The sequence below is a fragment of the Bombus flavifrons genome, chromosome 5 (assembly GCF_040668555.2).
Source record: "Bombus flavifrons isolate JBK064 chromosome 5, iyBomFlav1_principal, whole genome shotgun sequence".
Classification (NCBI taxonomy): domain Eukaryota; kingdom Metazoa; phylum Arthropoda; class Insecta; order Hymenoptera; family Apidae; genus Bombus; species Bombus flavifrons.
The window spans coordinates 3,613,954-3,635,896 of record NC_138446.1 but is presented as its reverse complement, the minus strand read 5'-3'; the positions used below and the strand labels follow the sequence as shown (position 1 = coordinate 3,635,896).

The 21,943-nt window shown below is 42.4% G+C and overlaps 1 protein-coding gene across 1 annotated transcript in view; it reads right to left on the bottom strand.

Moving 5' to 3' along the window:
- Positions 1-21,943, bottom strand: part of Glut4EF (Glucose transporter 4 enhancer factor) — a 94,341-nt gene that overhangs the window by 11,567 nt on the left and 60,831 nt on the right. The window contains exon 5 of the mRNA XM_069114347.1: positions 20,480-20,551. Within this exon, the coding sequence (XP_068970448.1) occupies positions 20,480-20,551 (72 nt within the window). The remainder of the gene's footprint in view (positions 1-20,479; positions 20,552-21,943) is intronic.

Here is a 21,943-nt window from a genome sequence, read left to right as displayed (position 1 = left end):
GGCTCGATGACGCGAATCTCCCCTCCGTTTATCGAATGAGTCAGACGGAAAACGTGTTGTACCGGTGTGTCTCGGTTTTCAAAGTTCCATAAAACAGGAAAAGAATCGCTCGAGAAAAGCTGCTCTCAGTTCTTCAAGGACCTTTCTGTTCGTGACATCACCTCTGAAACGGTACACGCGGCCAGCGGCGTATACACGGCGTAGCATAGGCATCGCCGAGGTCACAGACCTTCTATGCCGGTTGGCAGGCAATGTTTTCCCTTTGCTTTGCCTTGCCTTGCCTTGCCTCGTACCGAAGAAGTCAGCGTCGATTCTTTCCCCTCTTACGCGCGTCGACTTTCAGTTACGTTGGTTAATAATTACGAATAGAGGCTGTCCATATCGATGAACGTGTAGTATCATTACGTCTACGCATACACCTAATGTAGATACGATGTAAACAGACTTTCTAAAATATCCTCCGATCTTTGTATCACATAATCGTTCGACCAGTTTCGTTTCCAAAAAAAGAAACGGTGGTCTGTAAAGCGTGTATGGTAATACGCGGTAGTATACGCTATATATACACACGAGGCTGTGTTAACAGGTTGCATCGAGTGCAACACGGTGTACAATACGACCGATGTAATTGGTCACGGTCCGTTCCATTGGCGAGATGATCCAAAAGGAGTACCGTGAGTCGAAGAAAGAGAGATGTAAATCTTGCCAGCCGAAGAGAAAGACGATCTTCTTCGGTGTTGCTCTGGATGGTGTGGCGGTCTTTTCAGTGAGCCAGGGATAAGTAAGCGAGCTGGCAGGGTTGCCGAGTTCGCTAGGCGAGTAGTCTTGTCCGTGGGTGCATCGCGCGCCGCGATACCATGTTGCCGGTAGTATAGATAGATAGATGGGGATGCACGCGGCTCCGCTCGGATCGGACCACGCCGGGGCCATCTACCCTAGGGCTTCAGGCTCGTTTACGCGACGATCTCCTCTCCTTCCCTTCTCTCCCTGCATCGTGCACACGCACAAGCATGCACGCCCTCTGGAATCCATCTGCTAATGTCACGCACGCATAGCGTTCGTTTCGTATCGTGGCGTACGAATTGCTTATAATTGGACCGTGCATGCGATTATACATACTGCGTCCTCCACGAATGAAAATTCCAAGCAAGGTCTCTCTTCGCGGTGCAGCCGCGTGTTTATTTCGCGTCCATCACGAGAGTACTTGGTGCGTATATCGTGGAGTAGTGTACGCGTATAGGTGCACCGCGGGATAGCAGCGAATCAAACGTTCACCACGTTCGAGGTGAACGTAACGAACACGACGAGACACGGGATATGAAAATCGATCCGAAACTACTTGCACCGCAACAACTTGCTTTCCACACAGCTCTCGCTTTCTCCGCGCGTCACACTCGCCATGCTCACTGCCTTGGAAACAACGCCGTGCCTCCTTTCAATCCTTTACTGCTTCGACCTTTCGATAACTTGCATTTAGTACCGTTCCTTATCTATTCGTTTTGTTTCGAAACAATTACATCGTTACTTCTCCTAGCGAGCTATCGAAGTATAGCAATGCTCAATTCATTCGAACCTCAAATTTATGAAATGCATTGATATACAGATATGTCTTCTTTTTCTGGTATTTTATCGTCAGGTACCATTACCTAGTCATCGTGTACGTTCGTTGACGTCACGCTAATTCGATGTCAATTCCCATTTTGAGATCGCGTCGTCACCGTATAACACGCCGATATACCTTCCACTAGCGTCGGACGTATCGTGCGCGCGGGAAGAGAAAGAACGAGATGACTATACGGTCGGTGCGGGTAAGAAAGGGAGAAAGAAAGAGAGAGGAGTCAGTTGCGAAGAAGTGGGGAGGCAAGGGTAATGCCCGGGAAACCAAAACAAACCAGGCTTCTGTGTGTTGGCGCGTCGATCCGTGGCGTGTGGTGAGGGTCGGACGTTGACCCTCCTTAACACACGAATGCTTTACGCACGAACATGGAGTATACAGGGTGACGAGAAATCTATGGGTTTGTTATGGGGTACCTCATCATGGTCGAAGTTAGGCCCGCAAGTCACGTCGATATGAACGCACAGAGATTAGGAAGTTTTAGCGTAAGTGCGGGGCACGATAAGACGATATCGCTTGAAAACTCTGGAAACGACACAATGGCGCACGAAAAACAGTACAAAGTTTCACGCGCTTTCTGACATCCATTTCTTTTATTTTACGAATAGATAGGCAGAAACGAGCGGATATTCAAAAAGGTTTAAGCGTTTTCTACGCTTGGTTTTGAATTCGTGTATTATTTGTACGCTGCGTACACGCGCGCGTCAAAGCGTGCTATTGTTTACTAAAGCGTGTTTGGAGCGGCATCGGCGATAATAGATGCACACAAAGAGCAAGAAGTTAGCCTGAGGTCTGTCATTGTTCGGCGTCGCCAATGTGTAGCAATTTGAGCGGTAAAAAATGCATGAGGCACAGAAACACGCTGGAACGGCAGATTCGGCGCAATTTCCAAGCAAGAACAGAGGTCGACGACACAGGGAACACAGAAAGAGAATCGTTCCTAGCACGTGAGAGGGAGGGAGGAGAGCGTTGAACATCCGTGAGTCACGATGAAACTGCATCAGGATATTCAACTGTTTACAATGTGTGCCTGGCCGACGAGAAATACGATATAAAGAGACCGATTCTCAAATGGAGTAATATTTTCAGGATCCATCCTTGCTCCGTTATCAACATCTGTTTGTTTGTTTTTTTTCTTTCTTTAACGATCGGGATTCTTCGGAAAAATTTGCGATAAATCTCGATTTACCGGTGAGATCGTCGCCATTATGAAGGTCAGCGCCACCATCGAGAACACTGTGAAACGGCAGTTGCTTGGCCCGTAAGAGAAACAGAGAACAATATACGAAGGAAGTAGGACGGAAAAAGTGAAAGACTCAAGAGCAAGAGCGCAGAGGGGAAGCACGGCGCATGCGCAGTCGCGTTGTTTACGTCGTCGAACGGCATGCGTCTTTGACCAGCGTCTACCCGAAACGATAGAGGACGCTAGCACATCGAAGTAGCGGCAAATCATCAGACATGATACGTATGTACTTCCTTGCGTCGAGTCTCGATCGAATGTGTCACTTTGTCGTTTGGGTAGACAAACGCGAGCCGACGGCAAGCGGTCGAGATAACGAGCGAACGAAAACGATAACGAGATGGGATAAAGACGAGCGACGTGACGCGCGAATTGTCGGTCATTCCCTCCATGCTTATCGTCTTATCGTTGACTTTGACTTTGACACGGGGTACATTCTAGCCATGTTGTAAAAATCCGCCGGTTACCTTGTTCGTGCTTCCGCGATAAAAATACGCGCGCGTTGTTAGTTTGCGCGCGGAGCAGCTGAATTCAAGACGGAAACGAGGCGAGGCTGATTAATCATGGCCGACTCTACTTTGCGTTAGCGGTATACCGGTCGCGGCGTTTGTTTTCTTCGCGTATGTGGGAAACACCGCGCAGATTAGCATAATAATTTGGGATTCTACTTTCCAACGAAGATTAATTAACTCGATGATTATCTTAATTAGTTTGGCTCTGTTGTACTTTCGCATTGTTCCGATTCGCTCGATCGAAAGTAACTAAGCTAATACGCTGTTACCAACGGAATAATTGAGATCGTAATTAGGACATTAATCATTTATACGATTTATACGACACACAATAAAATTATATTTCGAAGATACCTTTTAATTAATCGCGTAAATAGGCGATGTAGAAAGCGAGAGTACTGTTACCGTTTCGCTACGACTAATTCTTTGCAGTTTTTTAAGAATGTTGCATTACGATTCAGCTTCCCCATTTCTACTATTCTTATAAACTATACTTTTATTTTTATAAATTTGAAATCGTATCGTCGCGAAGCTATTCCACGTATAAAACATTAGGCGTTCTAACCTAATTTCCTGACTTTACTTTAAAACACAATCAAAACTCTGAGCTTTCTCACCAGAACGAGTATCATTCCACTGAAACCACGAACGCTTAAGAATTCCTCAGTCGAGCGACCAGTGAACTCGCTGAAATCTCAGCGTGTCCGTTCGGCTGTTCCTTTCTACCTCGTTTTTCGTGGCCACATTCCACACAATTACGTTTCGTTAAGGAACAAGCATCGCTGCGAACCAACAGCCAAAACTGGTAGATACCGTTACTACGGGTAGGAAACATGGTTTTCGTCGACCATGCCTCGCCGTAATTCATTCTTAATTGCTGTACGCCGAGCAACGTTAACGATAGAGATACTCGTGGCCTGTGGACCGCGTACAAGCGTGTACAAGCGTGCACGAGCGTTGGAACGCATTCGGTTGGTCACGTATGAGCATTTTTCTGGCCGAGAGATACGCGGATTGAATCATGGCGAACAAACGGGCGCACGTTACGCTTTTAAGGCGGTTGTCAGCCTGACAAGCGACGAGTTGTTACCGTTCACTGCGCCTCGAACTCGCGCCAGCCGGCGATTGTTCGGATAGGGACGCTTTTTCAAGGCCAGTGCCGGCTTGCACCGCAACGAGAAATATTTATTCGCGCTCTTATCGCGACAGGCTCACTTGTTATTGCCAAACTGGACGACAATGCTCGTCTGCGCGGCCGCTATCGGACGAGAAAGGTTCAAAATCCAATCTGAGGTCGCGAAACGTACGCTCGATGCGATACCAGGAAATTCGATCGATGTCGCGATCTGTTTTATTCGGCGCAACGAAACTTTTAGCGTCCTTGTGATAGTTTTTCGCTTCACCGCAACTATTTTGCTCATTCTCTTCTGTGGAAATGTCTAGCTACATTCGATGATTCACAGCTATCCATATGCCTAATTTCACAAGGATACAGACGATGTCCGTTGATGTTTGTACAACTTATTTGTAAGTTTTCGTCTGGTTGCATGGATCTCATTGAAGGACTCTCTTTCATCAATATTTATGTAGCATCATCGTCGGGCATGTTAATCCCGGTTACAAAATTTTACGAATCGGTGTTAACACATTTCCTGATTTTATCAGATCGGAAGCAGTTCGGAGAAATTGTAAAGTGCAGGAATAAAACGATTTCACTGCTTAAATTCAATAGTATCTTTATTTCGTACTCGATCTGTGATAAAAATTCACAAACCCAAGTGTTCAACTATCGTGTCACGTCGAATTATATATAGATACTCGAAATCTAAATTTGTTAAAAGAAAACACATGAATAAGAAAACAAATAAAAAGAAATTGGAAACAGCAACGTTTATAGAATCCGTTTGCACTTTAAACCTTGCGTTGATAAAAATTGGCAAATACAGTGGCTGGCAGAAGCTTCCGGCCACAGTGCGGTATCGTTGCGCTGTCTAGATAACACGTTTTTCAAAGCCTATTGCACAATTATACCGTGCATACTTAACATACAGAATACGATGTTCTGGAATTTTTTGCCCAAAGAATACTATTTTATAATATTAGATAATAAAGTAATCTAACTGAAACCTAATTTCGTATTCATTTACAAAAACAGTCTATAATTAATCAAAGCGTCTTATTAAAAGAAACGTGAATAATTCAAATCGAAACAGAGAACTACGATCTAGCCGGAAATTGTTGGCAGCCATTTACAATAAATCCTCTGTTCAGTTTAAACTTGCCATAGCATTTTTAGTACATTTTTAGTACATTTTACAACTATTATTCACGTGGTCATCGGTTCACGTTTCTATAATTGCAACGAGACTGCGCATGGTTCTTGGAACAGGCGCGAAAAACAAGTCTGATCGGCTTGCACAAGGTAAATCGCGCCGGGCCACGCCACTTGTAAAAATAAAATTCGGTTATACGTCTGCCTGTTAAACTGTATTTGTCTGTGCGCTGCGCTGCAAATCGTTTTGCAAATAAAACAAGATCGCGAAAGAATGATCTCCGTGCTCGAATTCGTGGATGATAAGACCAACGATGTGGTTCATTATCAGTAAATAATATTTGTTGTTTAGGCTGTGAGTATATAGTAGATTTGATTGCATATCGAAAAGATATTGCTACGAGCATGTAGAAAAAAAAGGAAGTTTCCACAATCAGCTTTCTTCGAATGGAGACATTGATTCGTTACAGGAGATTATGTTGCAATTAGTTTGTAAACAGTGTTGTAAATCAGCTGCGTAAATATAAACATGAACAAATTTGATCGCAAATTATATTCAATGAATCGAATAATTAATATCTTACCAGTGCTTTTCGTTGGTCTCGAGTGTAATGAAAGACAAATATTTTTTCGATATATGAGGTCAATGATACTTGGTAGTCTGACAAAGAGTAACGCGATTAGCGATAAGATTAACATGAATTTCCATGTAGATAAATGCGTTTATCGAGTATATTTTAATTTATGATCGTTACCCCTGCACCTATACATATTGCTACAATAAATTTCTTAAAGTCAGCCATAATTATGCGATTCTCGGAATTTTACAGAAAATAGTTCGAATCGCGTAAAGAACTGAAAGAGCGTCGTTTCCCTTGGCGATAGTTTTTAATGGTTAACTAGGTGAAAGAAACGAATTAAGCAGTGGAACCAAGGTCATGTTCTGAAACGTTAGAAGAGGTGATACTAGAACGAGCTGTCGGCTCGTTAATGGCTAGCGTAAAATCGTTGAACAAACGACGAGAAAGAATACGTGAACGTATTTGGAGGATAATATTACCCTAGGCCATGGTTACTTTCCAATTTGATTGGTCAGAGGCGTTCTTTCTTCAAATATGACACGCAATCGATAACTCTGTTCGACTCGTTCACGAGTTCTATTATTTGATACCATCGAATCTTCGTTCATTTTTATCATGCCGTTTAATTTTAACCTTAGTTCACCGTTATTTCTAGAGAGCAATTCTTCCTTATTTAATAGGCGACTCTTTTTTAATCTTCCAACTCGATATTCGAGGAATCACGAAAGGTTCAGGAACATCATTGGTCAACGTCAGTGTCCTCCAACCAGACAGATTCACCATATTCTTCTCTTTATGCTTGACAAATTTATATATACCTCCAATCTCATATGACGCAGAACGATCTTTCTTGACAGACGAATTATCTAGCTTTAACTCTTTGCACTCCTAATTTTATTTCGATTTCGTTACCAGCAGCTCCCAACGCTTTTAAGTGTTTTATTTGAAATTTACTTGAACTAAAAAATAAGACAATTTAAATAAATAAAGGAAGAAACAAATTCACTTAAATACCAGTTTTATTCACACTATTGTTGCATTTTGTAATTTTGAAGTGTATGATATATCTTGAAGCAATTTCCAGGATGCAACTCTGGTTTTCTTTCTCACGTTTCAGAAAAAAAGGTGGGACTGAAAGAATGACGAGTGGGACTCGATAAAGGAGCTCCTGAGCTAAAAACTGATGTTGAGTCACACTTGACATAGGAGTGCAAAGAGTTAAAGGATATTTACAGTCGATGACATTGGGAAGATTATCATCTTAACAACCACAAGCTTTGCCAGGAAACTCTCTTTCTACGTTCGCATCCAAGTGAACGTGCATTAGCAATGGATTTCGCTTTCGATGTCTGCATGCTTCGACCACACAGAAACGTTTCGAAACGATCGAATCGTCTCCCTGTGTCTAGTTCGAAGTAAACCGCGACTAAATCGAAACGAAAAAAGAGAATGCTTGGCACGACGAACGAGCAAAACGATCGGTTGGCCGTTCTGATCCTTTCTCGGCGGATCAGCTGTCCAGGCAGCGCAACGGTTGCGGATTTTGCTTGCCAAGCGTGACAACCATCGATTCTCTATCGCTGTCAACGGCCTTGCCGCGTACCGAACACACCGGTTCTCCTCGGCTTACCGAAGTTGAGCAACTCTCTGGGCGCGGCCCGTCTTAGGACCAGTTTACAGTTAGCCGGATTCTAAGGAAATCGCCTGTCCTCCAATTGCATGAAAATTCCCATTCTTTGAATTCTGGACGTTTAACGCCATTAAGTTAAACCTTAGATGAGTGATTTCCTCTATGTTTCCTATATATTTTACGTTTTAAAATAGCTACAAATACACAAGAACGTACGTAACGCCTAAAAAATTCATAGATCCTGGAAAAAACGAGACCTTTGTATAGTTCTTTGGAATTTTATATATCTGAAGATCGTAAATTCGTATTTTTTCATCGATCTAATTTGCACACAGTTGATTTATATGCAACCTTCGTGTGGAATTTCCTTGATTTCAAGATCGTGAAAGTGTTTCTATATGGAACTATGCCCTTTTGTAGCGCAGGGATAGCCGCTCTATTCAGCCATTGTATTTTCCATAAATAACTGATCCACTGATTGCTTCTGCTCTGTTTGAAATCGTTTTCGTCGACGCGAGGATATATAATTTAAGTGTTTAGCGCATGTTAAAGTACGAAGCGGACTCGTGCATCTCGATTTTCATAATCACGATGTCGAAAGGTCGAATTCGATTATATAAATCGGAAAGAAGTTAACAAGAAACGTTAAGCTAATGGCATTAATGGATCGAGCGCAGCGTTTTAACACGTGTGTCAAGTAGGAAATGCAAAACGACCGAATGCTCATGGATAAATTTTACGCAGGTTAACCGACTACGACGGCGGCGTCGAGTAAAAGGGAAAACGCATTTCTGCCCGTGCCACGAACGATCGTCGTTGTCGTACTTTCCCCTTTCGCGCGAGCATTCCTCTTTCATAAGTTCGTTTCACGGACGAACAAGTCCTCGCTGGATATGTGACTTTCCGACCCGAGATCGATACGAGAGAAAGTTGGCCGATTGCGATTCGATCGATGTCGAAAGTACGCTTACGTAAAACACGTTGACGATTGGGAATCGCGCGTGATTTTCTGCGTCCGCGCGTCACGCATTTCGCGCAGACTTTTTGTCAAGGAAGTATTTATTGGATCGTTAACCTGCCGTACTTGGTTCTCTTCAACGAAGCTCGTTCACGGCTCGCGTATATCGCGAGGGGAAACTTTGAAGAGTTTTATGAAATTTGACGTGGTTTGGGTGGTTTTTAATTTTCCCCTTAAAGAGCGAAATTGAGCTTGATATTGACTTTGAAAGCTCGATATTCACGATACATACTTGAGATTTGAAATTGAAGATTCAGAAAGCGATTTGAAATTCGAATTCTTAAACGAGAGTGTTAAAGTAATACTAAATTCGAAGCGATATTTTAAATAAGACGTCCCAAGTTGGAACATTCGAATTGAAAATGTGAAACTTGGAATTTCAAATTCACTAGGCGATATTTTATCATAGATGTGTCGTTTAACAGAATATTTCGAATGTACGTTAATAACGCGTAATACAACGTGACATGTATCTATCGAACGTTATCATGCATTATACACGTGGTAGTGATCTCACACAAACGCCCCACCACGCATACCAAAGCTTCTTAACGCATCACCACTGATTAGGAACATACACTTGCATGGTTTCATTAATTTTCGCGAAAATCTCCTCCTCCATCCAAATTCCAAACTCCAACCATTCAAAAGCATGACCTTCGAACGTATTTCCAGAAGCTGCACCTTTTTCATAACACACAGTCGCTCGCTCTTTCGATTATCTGTCAATAAGAATGCAAGAGCCGAACCGTTCAAAATCGGAGCGCGATGAACCACTGTCCCCTCGGATCGATCGCTGTGGCGTTAATCAGGCGGATCGATTCGTCCAGCCAAGGCCCTTAAGAGCTTTAATTGCTCGCCTTCGTCGTTCGAGGTCAAGGTAGAGTCCACGGGGACGATCGATAGCACGCCTGCGCGCGATCATGCCGCGTTTCGCGCGCGTCGTACAAGATAAGAAGCTGTCCCGACGCGGATCGTACAGAAGAACACGTGATATTTTCCTTGGGCAAGGTTTACAACACGATCGCGAAGGGAAACTATCTTTTAACGAGTGTAGTTCGATAGAGTAGAAGTATCTCTACGCTGAAGTAAATAACGCGACAATTTTTCGAAACGTATCGATACCAATATCCGCGAACTCGTCGTTTCGTTCGTTTAACACTTTGAATGCCACGTTGGTCATATGCGACCGGCCACGGTTTCTCCTGTGACGCCACGGTGGTCATTGATAATCTGAGCGCTTCAATTTCTTACAATTGTAAAAATTGAATGAAAATTAACAGTTAGGGCATTTTGAATATAACCGATAAATAGAAGATACTTTGAAATAAAAGGTATCCCATTGAGTAATTAAACATTTTTATTAGAACATCAATAAAAAAAAAAAAATGAGAACAAATCTTGCATCTAACGGTGCACTGTGTTTGCATCCATATCTTTGAGGAGTAATCTACGAATATTATTATAAACACAGCTTAGAAAATAATCGTAAATGATGCTTTATAATCATATAATTGAAGTTAGAAGTGTGAACATACCTTATTATTATATATAGAATGAGCAAATACTGTTTACTAATATCTTCTACACGTTTCAACGATATATTCTGGACGGTTTGCTTACGACGAAACAACGAATGCGAATGGTTTGTTGAAATAAACGAAGCCTTGTTATTATACGTCGCTATCAACTGTTAGCAAGGCGCCACGGTGGTCACGGGTGATCACCAATAAGATAAACGGTCCATTGGGAAAGAATGTTGCCTTACATCATCAATTTATTATTATTTTGCCATTATATGCTTTGAATAATAAAAATACTCCCGTGGCGTCCTGAGCGAAACATGTGATTTCGGCGTGGCTGTCAAAGTGTTATGGAAATAGACAAAAGTCAAAGGCAAGGGGAAAGAGTCGTTGAGGCGAATGGGATGGCGTATCGGTGCCGGGCATCGTGATCGCTCGTTAAGAAAGCCCGGGGCCGGACCGACACGTACGTTCGGCGCGCGCGTAAAAAAACACCAGGCCAGGACCTAGGACAACTCGCCGGAACCGTATCTCATCCCCACCAGGGGACCAGCTGTTCGGTAACCAGCTGAAATTCGCGATGGTACGGCGCTTCGGCCTTGACTTGTCTCTGCCTCTCGCTGCCTCGACAGAAAATGTCTAACGAGGTCCTCCTGCGAAATGAGACACGAAGTAGAAGAAAAGAGAGAGAGAGGAGAGTCATTCCGAGGCCTCTTTGGTTAGTCGATCGACTTGCCAGTCCAACTACGTACGCACCTGCATACACGTGACATCGTTTGTCATACGCGTAAAAGTCGTACCTGTCAAGAAGGGGACCGGTTAGACGCGTTCGCGGCCCGAATGTTAATCTCATGCCTGGACTTGCGTTCTTTATGTTTTCGTTTATACAGGGTGTTCTATTAACCTTTCAGTAATATGGTAATAAGTACTTGCTGATAGGGCGAGAGATAGATTTGCAGGTTCTAGAGGCCAACGTTGCATTTTTTGCAATTTTTACGATAGATTTATGTTATGCAGTCCTGTTTCTTGACATTGTGAATGTAAAAGGGCACTTGAAAGATTCGTTGAATATCTTTTTCTTTTTTTTTCCAATACTTTCTCACCCAGACTCTACAATTTGATCAAATTCAAGGAGATCGAAGTATTTGTAAAATTATGATAAACTATGGCAATTTTTGGTTTGTACTATGGAAATAAAATCTGGGAAAAGAATTACTATAAATAGGCAGCTGAATGGAAGGGAAACAGTACAATAATAGAAAGCGATAGTAGAGTGATAAGGAAATAAGATAAGACCTAAGTCACAGGTGTACGCATAACATTATGTAGAACCGTACAAATCTCAGACTTGTAATATATAATTAGTAAATACGATGATATCGATGATTGGGAATGATATATGCGTACGAATGTCTTGTAAAATGTGCATAAATTTCTTGAAAATCCCGACGAACCTTTACATCTAAGCATCTGTTATGAAATACCAGTTATCTAAACTAGTAAGAAGGTTCATTGCAGATCGTAACTCTTACACAATCAATTATGTAACGTGCAATTTTGATGTTGATAAAAGATTACGAACCATAAAACCAGATACGTCTGACTGAATATGTTGATAAGAATTATTAGGTGTATTAGCAATACTAAAAAACTTATGACTTCATCTTACTGCTCTTCAACGAGAGAATCTGCCAATTTAATCGTTTATCTGTTCGTAATGTTGATCTTTCACCATTCGACAAGTTCACAAGAAATAAACGAATGCCAGCGACTCCAAACTCCCCTATTAAACGTATCGATTCGATTTCGTCTACCTACGAACATTTCTTCGACGACGAAAGAAACACTTACGTAGAGACACACGTATCGATCAACGATATTTACGATATAATTGATAGAGCTTTTCGATAAACGTAAATCGTACCGATTAGATGTCTCGCTACATACAGCTGGCAATTCATATAATAAATACATATATCACTGTGGTAAAAAGGAAAGCAAATAATATATTTATTGCTCGCGTACAAAACGCAATGAGAAGCGCAATGCCGCAAAACTATGTCAATTTGTTACAGATTGGTTATTAGACGTATAAACGCTGCCTTTCTTTGCGCATAAGTAAATAATTGGGTCGGGCTGTTCTTAACGGTAAGCGAAACGAGTTCGAGTAGTATAAGTCGGCGCTTGGTGAGACAGACGCGACGACGGAAGAAAAGACGGTTGGCGTACGGAAAGAAGCGAGTCGGCGAGTTTCACCCGCCAACGCGAGATTAAAATGAATTCCACGATGGAAAATAACGTCACGTTGCAGCGTTCTTGTTCCTTCCGGCCCGGCCGGCTACCAGTTTTCTAATGCTTTGGTACATATACCACGTGCATGCGGCACTCCCTACTTCTTCTTTTGCTCATTAACTCGCTACGTCAAACCTCGCAAGGCCGACCAAGCTATAGTTTCCAAGGAGATGATCTACTGTATATACATATACATAGGCATCACACGGCCTTCCCAGAAACTTGCACGCATTGTGTCTTCGACGTTCTCATTCCTCCTTCCTTTGCAACTAACGCTGACGTTAGGATCGAGACGATCGAGAAGCCAATTGGCATGGCATGCGCTGTCAGAAGATAAATCAGCGGTCTATGGATTTTCTATTGTACTCTGTTAGATCTGATTCGGTGACGTACTTGTTACGTTATAAACGAGCGTTCGTTTCTTGGAAAGGGAGTTCCGATCTTTCTCGGCTTACAGGAATATTCGTGTTTGTCTCAGTGGTAAAACGAATAGGCCGGTAAATACTAGAACATGGAAATGGAAGTTGAAGTGTCCAGTGATTATGTCGTGTATCAACGATACGTCGCGGTGATCATCAAGCCAGTGCATTTTTATCGTAATATTTTAGAATAAAATTATCCATTTTAATGGGACAGAAATATAATAAGTTTCAATTAAGGTAGATGAGAAATATTTGATATCTATTCTAGGGACAAAATTGCCACGACTATTTTTTATTCTACAAAAATAAAATTATCGATTTCTACGATATAAAAGCTATGCTTTTTCCCTATCGTGTTATATTCCATATCGTATCACACTCATTATATCAAGGTGGATGAGAAAATTTGCGTTTGACTTTGTGATTTACGAGATTAGGATACTCTATTAAACTGTGCAGTTAAATGGTATAAATTAACACGAATATAGCGGAAGATCATTAAACATTTAAATTGCTCGCATAAATAATTGTTATATAGGGAAAACGTGTTTTTTTTTAAATTCACTCTTGTTTTGATCATTGATAGACGATCATACGTACGCTAGTTATAGCAATATAAGTTTTTCAATTCAAGTAAAAATCACGACATTAATTGCACTGACTTTACCTCAGATACAACTTTCAATTGAAAAGATAAACATCAAATATGAATTAACATATCTAGATCGATAGACTGTCATTATTAATTTTATCAAAAACAGACATCATTATTTTTATCCTTCGTTATTGATCTATCGGAACAATTAAATTATTTTACCTGGAATCCTACAAATCTAAGCTAATTCTACAACGATCTTCCCCCCAAATTTCATAAATTCTAAAACATCCTTTCCTCCCTATTTTCATCCCATCTTTATCCAACCTATGACTTTACACGCAGAATGATTCAAATTTTACAAAAACAAAAAAAGACGATCGATTGGACGTAAATTTAAGGAGGTCGAAACGACATTCTCCCACGAAATGAACGCATATGCAGTGATATAATTCAAAATCCGTGTCCAAACACTATTTCGAAAAAGACAAAGATCTTTCAACGAATCAATGCTACCTGTCCTCGTGCACGAGTCAAGAATACATTATCTTTAATCGGATCTAAAAGGAAACATTATAATCACAAACATATACAGCGTCTAACAGTACTATCCACGTGATATAACTGAGTAAAGTGCCAAACATAGAAACGATCTAACACACAGAATCTGATCGACAATCAAATCGCGTCGTCTAATTTTGAACGTGCTAATTTTAGAATCGATCATTCATTAGCATCGCTTTAAATACACGTTGACATTAAGAACGTTGAACGCGTGGCTCCGTGAGTCGTTTGACGATCGCAAACGACATATCGGAGGATATGTAGCACAGGCAAAAGTCGTCCAAGCGTTTCGATCATGCAATACAGAACTCGTTTTACGTGGTTGTATTTTCAAGCAGCTGATAGAATATGCAATAGAAGGAATCGAATGATTGGTCGAAGCTCGGAAGCATTGAAACAAAAGAGAATCGAGCGTGTTTCCTAGTCGCTTCTAATGTCGGTGTCATGGTCGCCGACACTTATGTCACGCGACGTCAGCACCTTGTGTATATTAGCAATACAGTCATTTCAGATTTTAAATAATTACTCGTAATACGGAAATTTAGAACCACTTCAAAAGATTATATCGCAATCTTACATCAGGGAGGATCCTATTAAAAACGTTACCTGTTACACTTTGACAACCTTTCAACTTGAATTCGATACAGGAGCAATAGAACATTCTTGCAAAGTCGATGAAAGTTGGCCACGAGAAATTAAAGCGACAGATGCAAAGTCTGGCGAAATAATCGGATGTGTACACCGAGATTCAAAGGAAACAATACAAAGAAGTTGAAAAGAAAAATAAATTGATTAAATAGCTTCGATTTTAGTTCTTAGATAACGCTTTACCACGAAACTGTGACTTTCCTGATACCTGCATTCGCTGAAAACAAATAATAAACAACAAGCGTTTGGACAAGCGTAACTATTGCGTAATTCGTTAAGAAGAAGAAAATCATTCGGTGAATCGATTTACCCATACGTTTACAAACACCACTGTTATTGTAAAATCAAGAACGTTCTACACAGTTCCGCGTATAAATTCGCTGCGGAAGAATAACTACGTTTTTATCCGCTTCGAGGCAATCGTTTCATCGGCGACGAAGCAATTTCGATCCTTCCGATGAAACATTTACGACCACTGTATTTAACACGATCGCAAAATATCACGATACAATCGATGTGTCAAGCGATACAAAGAAAATTCGAATTCCTTTCATTCTTCCCGTAAACGAAGAATATATCGTCTACTTCCTGCCCTAGTTAGGTTCCTTGCTACGAACAAATGTAAAATTAAAGAATAACTTGGAAGAAAGGCGATCACGGAATCAACGTCGTATCGTATATTATTATATAATGTGATACACTGGTGGCATTCGAAAAAGAAACGAAGCAAGAAAGAGAATTAGAATGTACGATTACACGTCGGGCGCGATTCTAATCGGCTCATCGCTGTTGCTGGGCGCGCGGAAATATGTACGACAGACATTACGGTGAACGTCAAGTTTACGCAATGTTATTACGTAAGACGGATGGACGTGTCACAATACGACCCGACGTCCCAGAGCTTCAGCCGTATGTACGCATACCTATGTACGCCGTTGGCAATGAATCGGGCCATCCACATCCGTGTTCGTTGGGGTACGTCTATCGAATTTTTACCAAATTTGTGGCGAATCGATTCAAATACAAATAGGAACATCGCAAATAGGGTGGTATATACTTTTATTTACGATTCGCTTCGTTCGATCGAAGGTTCGCTAATTTCTGTTATTTTTCGGCAAATACAAATTCTCTGGTCTGGTAAACGCTTAACCGAAGGATCGAATCGGGTTCGCATGAGGCGGAAGTGTTCAGAATCGTCTTTGACCGTCGATATTCGCAACAACACCATTTCGCCGGAACGTTGGTTGCGAAACGCGATACAAAAAGCGAATTCGCGTAATTTTTCTTTTGCTCGAGTTATGCAAACGGCAGGTGGAATTACGTAATTGAGTGACAGGCGAGTTGGGCTTTCTACAGAGATTTTGCAGGCAAATGTTGCGAGGCGAGAAGCGAGCTTAGCGCAACGACGTAATTTCGTCGTGTTAGATATATTTTTGGATTCACCGGGGAAGATGCAGTTGACCTTGAATCAGCCACGGCACTGACTTATCGAATCTAACTACGCGTCGAATTTATGGGGGGATACTTGCAGTACGACACGTTCGCCGAACAGCTTGGCTCTGAAATTAACGTCATTCGCGACGGCCACGATACGTCGCATATGCTGCTATTTTTGCGTCAAGCTGTCTGCGATTCTCGTCAACTGAAATTTCCTCTATCCTCCGTGAATTGCTATTCTCATACATCGCGAAAACTTGAAGAGGTTAATTCTGAAATATCATGTCTATATGTCATATGATCTTTGTAACCCTTTGTTATTACGAGAATTATGTTATTTAAGCCTTTATGAGAATTTATTACGCTACTATATGTATTTTGCTATACTATACTATACTATATTATACTATCAAAGGAAAATTATTGTCATTACTATTATACCAGGAACTCGTAACTTATATAACTTTCAAAATTGTACTAGTAATATTTATTCGTGAATATCAGAAAGCTTGAAAATAACTGAAACAAAAATGGGTGGGAAACGCAGTAATCCGCCAGGGTAATCCATGGTTAAATAGAAACTTCCTGGGTTCACACCGCGCATTCTGTAAAGGGATAGAGGCGTTTACGTGCGTGGAATCACGCGCACGATCGTTTAATTCCAATGAAAAGTGAACAGAATACCGTTGTACGAGTAAATAAATTTACTCCGGCCTTTTGCTCTTTAAAACGAATTGAATCGAGTGGAACATTTATCCTATGCTTTCGTTTCGGCGTAACGTTAACGCTGTCCCACGGCTTCATTTTAATTGCAACGATACACAGATGCATTGAACAGGTATCAAGGTTTAGTAGCCAAACCTCGCGGTCGCTGTTTTAAAATATAACACACCATTTGGCGTCGTACAAACCCGAGTAGAGAAACAGAGTTAAATCCTACTACACCCGGTACACTGTCCCGTGTCGCATTCGAGTCGCAGCATAAACTGGCATAAAAAACCAGCACAAGAAACCAATCATCGTCTATATACGCACGTCCATTTGGATCGTGCAATAGCCCGTTAAACGATTCTCATCCATCCGCTATCATTCATGGATCGGCACGCACCGCCTCGGACGTCGAAACGTTCAACGTCCAAAAACGTTGCAGCGGCGTGGCACGCGCGGCTCGAGCGAAGCCCACGCGCAACGTTCTAGGTTCTAGGTCATTTCATGGCCCTCCACCTCTGCCGGCCTAGGAACCGAAGGGTGGCCGGCGAGTGGGTGGAAAGGAAGGAAGGTTGGCCGTCGGGACTCGCGGGCCTTGACCATCGCACGCTACGAATTCACTTGGAATACGTGTAATGGCGACCTCCCTCTTTCTAAGTCATCGTGGTCGTGGTCGTGGTCGTGGTCCGATCAGAGAAGAAGAGCGTGTAGCGAAAGAACAGGCAACCGCAGCGCGCAACTAGAAATAAATCTTCCACCGGTGCGCTCTATGCGTTCGTGTGTGCGCGCGCGCGCGCTCGCTCACGTGACCGCGAGAGCAGGAGCGCGCACACAGTTGCATTCGGCCTGCACACGGATATTGTTTCGCGCGCGTGCAGTCAGGGCCACGGTGACCTTAACTACCTTCCCCCACCCTCGCCCGCCTGACCCCGCTCCTCCGCGCGTCCCACGCCGCTGCGACGCCGTTGGCAGCGAGTGGTGGTGAGGAGGGGAGCGGCGGGAGGAGAGGCACGTGCCGTCAGTGACGTCACGCGGTGTGCACTGCAACGCGGTGCAATGCCGGCGCCGGTCCTCGCTGCTTCGCCGAGATCTAGGTCCATGCGGAGGCGTGCGTCGCGTTGGCGATGTTGGTCCGCGCAGACGCACCCTTTTCGATACAGAGAATGGGGGCGGGGGAAGGTATTATCACGGGATTGAAATTGATCCGGTGAAATGGAAATCACGAAAGTTTTGCCAATAAGTATCCGCGGATGGAGAAAAGAGCCAGAGAGAACGATCGATGAACGAGTGAGTGTGCTAAGGTGAATGAAAGTTATTCGTGGAGCATGGCGACTGGAATAGCTTCTAGACCTTCGGCGTAGGAATTGCGGAGCAGGACATGAGATTGCGAGATATGGTGGGATAGAGACGTTCTTGGAAGAGTTTGACGAGGGATGCTGAGTCAGGGGACGTTGGATGGTGTGAATGAAGCGTGTTTGGGTTAGATAGAGAATGATGCGATTGCAGAGATTATTTCGGTTTTTTCTAAAGATAGTCGGAAAAATGGAATTGTTGGTGGTAGGAGTACTCCTGCGCAGTTTATTTTTCGCGTCTTTATATCTTCATCGAATCGTTAATCAACGTCGTATTTCTAGATTATCAGGATGCATGATTATCTACGTCGTCCTAACGAGCAGCGGATCTTGCGTCTCTTCTATTTCTGCTTCCGGTGGCTCGTTCTGCGAATAAATGTCGACGAAATGTGCAAGATTATGGTCCGATGCCCCGTGATAACGTCAATGTCATGCAATCGCTATCTGTCGAGACATTAGCGCCATCATGGCGAACGTGATTAGAGCGAATGATTTGCAGGCAAACAGATACACAGTGTCCCCGGTGATATCCTTTCCAGACACAATGCAACGTTTGAATAAATTAGAAGTAGCTCTATACCACAGAGAATATGCCACAGAGAATACCAGAAAAAGGTTTTATAAATGTTTAAATACTTCCGTGAATTACATGATATATATTTTCGATGTTCAGTTACAAATGGCCATTGTCCTTGCCGCGTTATAATCTGGACGACACAATTCGTAAACTTCATCACATCTTAAAAATAACACTAACGAATTTAATTCGCCTTACTCGTTTTCAAGCAATTTCGAAAAGGATCGTACAACTAAAAGAATTGCCAGTCGTGAAACGCACGACAGACGATTCGTCAAACTCTTGCATTTATCAACGACACTCGTGAATTCCATTTTCACACTCGTCACACTATTGTACCTAAAGCCCTAACAAAATCTCGATATCAAACCTAAATTCTAAATCCAATGCAGAAAACAAATTCAAGCTAACAAAACCTGAAACAGTTTCATACTCGAAACATCGACTTGTAGTAACTATAGTTATCGACGTTTGTAGAGGTCGAGGGGAGCACGAGGAGGAACATCGTGACACGGTCGCAATAGTTGCACGGATCGACTGCAACCGGCACTTCCTGGCCGTCCCCTGCCCCTATACCTCTTCCATCGAGAGCTTTCCTGCTCATGGACGCCAATATGGGAACGGTACATAGTCGGAACGAACACGAGTCTAGCTTAGTCGTAGAGAAGGGAGAAGCCTAGCCCGACGACCTTGATCGTCGACTACGCGGATATCTCTGTTCTCGAGTCGGTCAACTGGGTCAGGTGCGCGGTCCGGAGAAGCACACTTCTACACACCACAGGTGGTAGTCAGTGAAAGTAGTCGAAAATTATGCGCTCGATCGCGGATCTGCCACGCGAACGAACTCGAACGGTACTTGGGCCAGGTCGACGGTTCCTCCTCCTACTCCGAGGCCAGTTGAATGGACAGAAGTCGACTTTGCGGTCGGTGAAAGTAGCAGGAACCTTCGGCTAACTGGGTTACGAACGCTCTCCGTGATTGCAGAGATATATCGGCCTCTTGGCATTTGCCGAGACGGCCTCGTAAAAGGACGGGACGTGATCGAAAGCTGAACAGCTTGGCAGTCAGGGTATGTGAGCGATGTGGACGGTGAGCGTTCGTTGAAAGTAAGGGGAGTCCCGAGTGTTTAGATTGCGTGGGAAGAACCTTCGAGTATTAATATTGAGACGAATGAAGGTTTAGGTGCTGGGTTTGAGTAGAGAGAGAAGCGGGTAAGGGGATGATTTGGATATTGAGATGGTGTAGGAGTACTTTTGAATATTAATGTGGAATGGGAGAAAGTTTCGAGTGTGAAATTGTCTGAGATTCGCGTACTAGAGAAACGATTTTGGATATTTAAATCGAACAAGGCGAAAGTTACAGGCGTGAAAACTGAGTAGAAGAAGGCTCCAAGTAGCAAAATGTAATGGAAGAAAAATTTGAACGCTGATTAGATGGAAACTTGGAGTGTCGATATCGCGTAGGAAGGAACGAAAGTTGAAAACAAGACTCACCTGTTCGGTTTCGTAGATAGCGGTGTTGACTGGTCCATTCTCGATGGGGTCGCGGCTTACTTTCGCTCGAATCTGAAAAACCACGAAGGAATCGAGTTAAGGCGAGAGAGGCGACGAAAGGTCTTTCCGTTTAATCGAGGCTCGACCCGGTTATTTTCAGACCCGGTCGGACCCATTTTCCGCCGGCAACCGCGTAACGACGCGTGCCTAAGTTTAGATCACGGCGATAATACCTCAAGGTTCAACTTGTTAGCCATCTTACGAAATTATCGAAAATCGCCGCGCGTGTTTACATCCTTGGCTCTTGGTCGAGGATTATGTCATCGGCGTGGACTTGGCAAAGGACTGAGTCGTACGAGCCGATGCATTTGTTTCTTTTGCCAGCCGTTAGTTACTATACAACTATATATATAAACACACCTATGAAGTATGTTCGATACAACGTTCGTTGCGATTCTTTAAACGACAAAAAGATGTTTTGAGTAGAAATTACCATCGAATCGATAATAATAGACCGCGATATAGGAAATTTTCGAAAAGTTCATTTTTAACGATTATGATGCGACCTCTGCTGCAGATAAGAGTTAGGGAAGTAAAGATTTTTTAACGACGCGCGAACAAAACAGGTTTGGCCTATCGATATTCTATATTCAATCCTAATCTTGTTACTACCTACATATATCGTGTTACATCAAACAGTTCTCTACTTTTACTTCTTTTTATTCTCTTCGCTCAACCTTGTTGGCATTCCGTGTACACGGTGCCTGTTCTTAATAATCGGAGAATTCAAATTTCCTCATCAAATATCGTCGCTCGGAATCACGATCAGGATTTAATCCACTCTATTCCGTTCACTGGGCATTCCGACACATACTTGCCCCGGTTCTGCGCGCCTTTACAATCTACACTCGTTAATGGAAAAATCTTGAATTTTAATATCAGGTATCTTTTATCAAACATGTTAATCGCGATTTAATTTATTCCCATCCAACTGGCAATCCTGTATGTTCTTCCTTTGAATCTATGTTATATGTTGTATATATATAATACAAATATTTACGTTCTCCAGTTATTAATTTTATAGCCATTCAATACGGCATTTATGTCATTATTCGTATAATTAGCTAAATATTTTGCTGGTTGTGTTTCGGGTTCTAACCGCAAGGTATTAACGCTAGAACTATCACGCCAGTCAAATTGACTGGTTTTACAAACTTATTTTAAAATTCCTACTTCATGTTATATTTTTTTTCCACGATGATATGACTTTCGCAACGATAACTAAAAGAATAATATAATGAATTTTACTTTGTTTTTATATATTCAAACTGAAAATAATTTTGTATCGAGGCTACTCATACCAACACTAGTCAAAATGGCTGGTACTTGTCAAAGTGTAAAAGAGTCTTGCAATCTGTTTATCGAACCCCAATTAACCAGATGTCGTTTTGTACAATTCTCCAC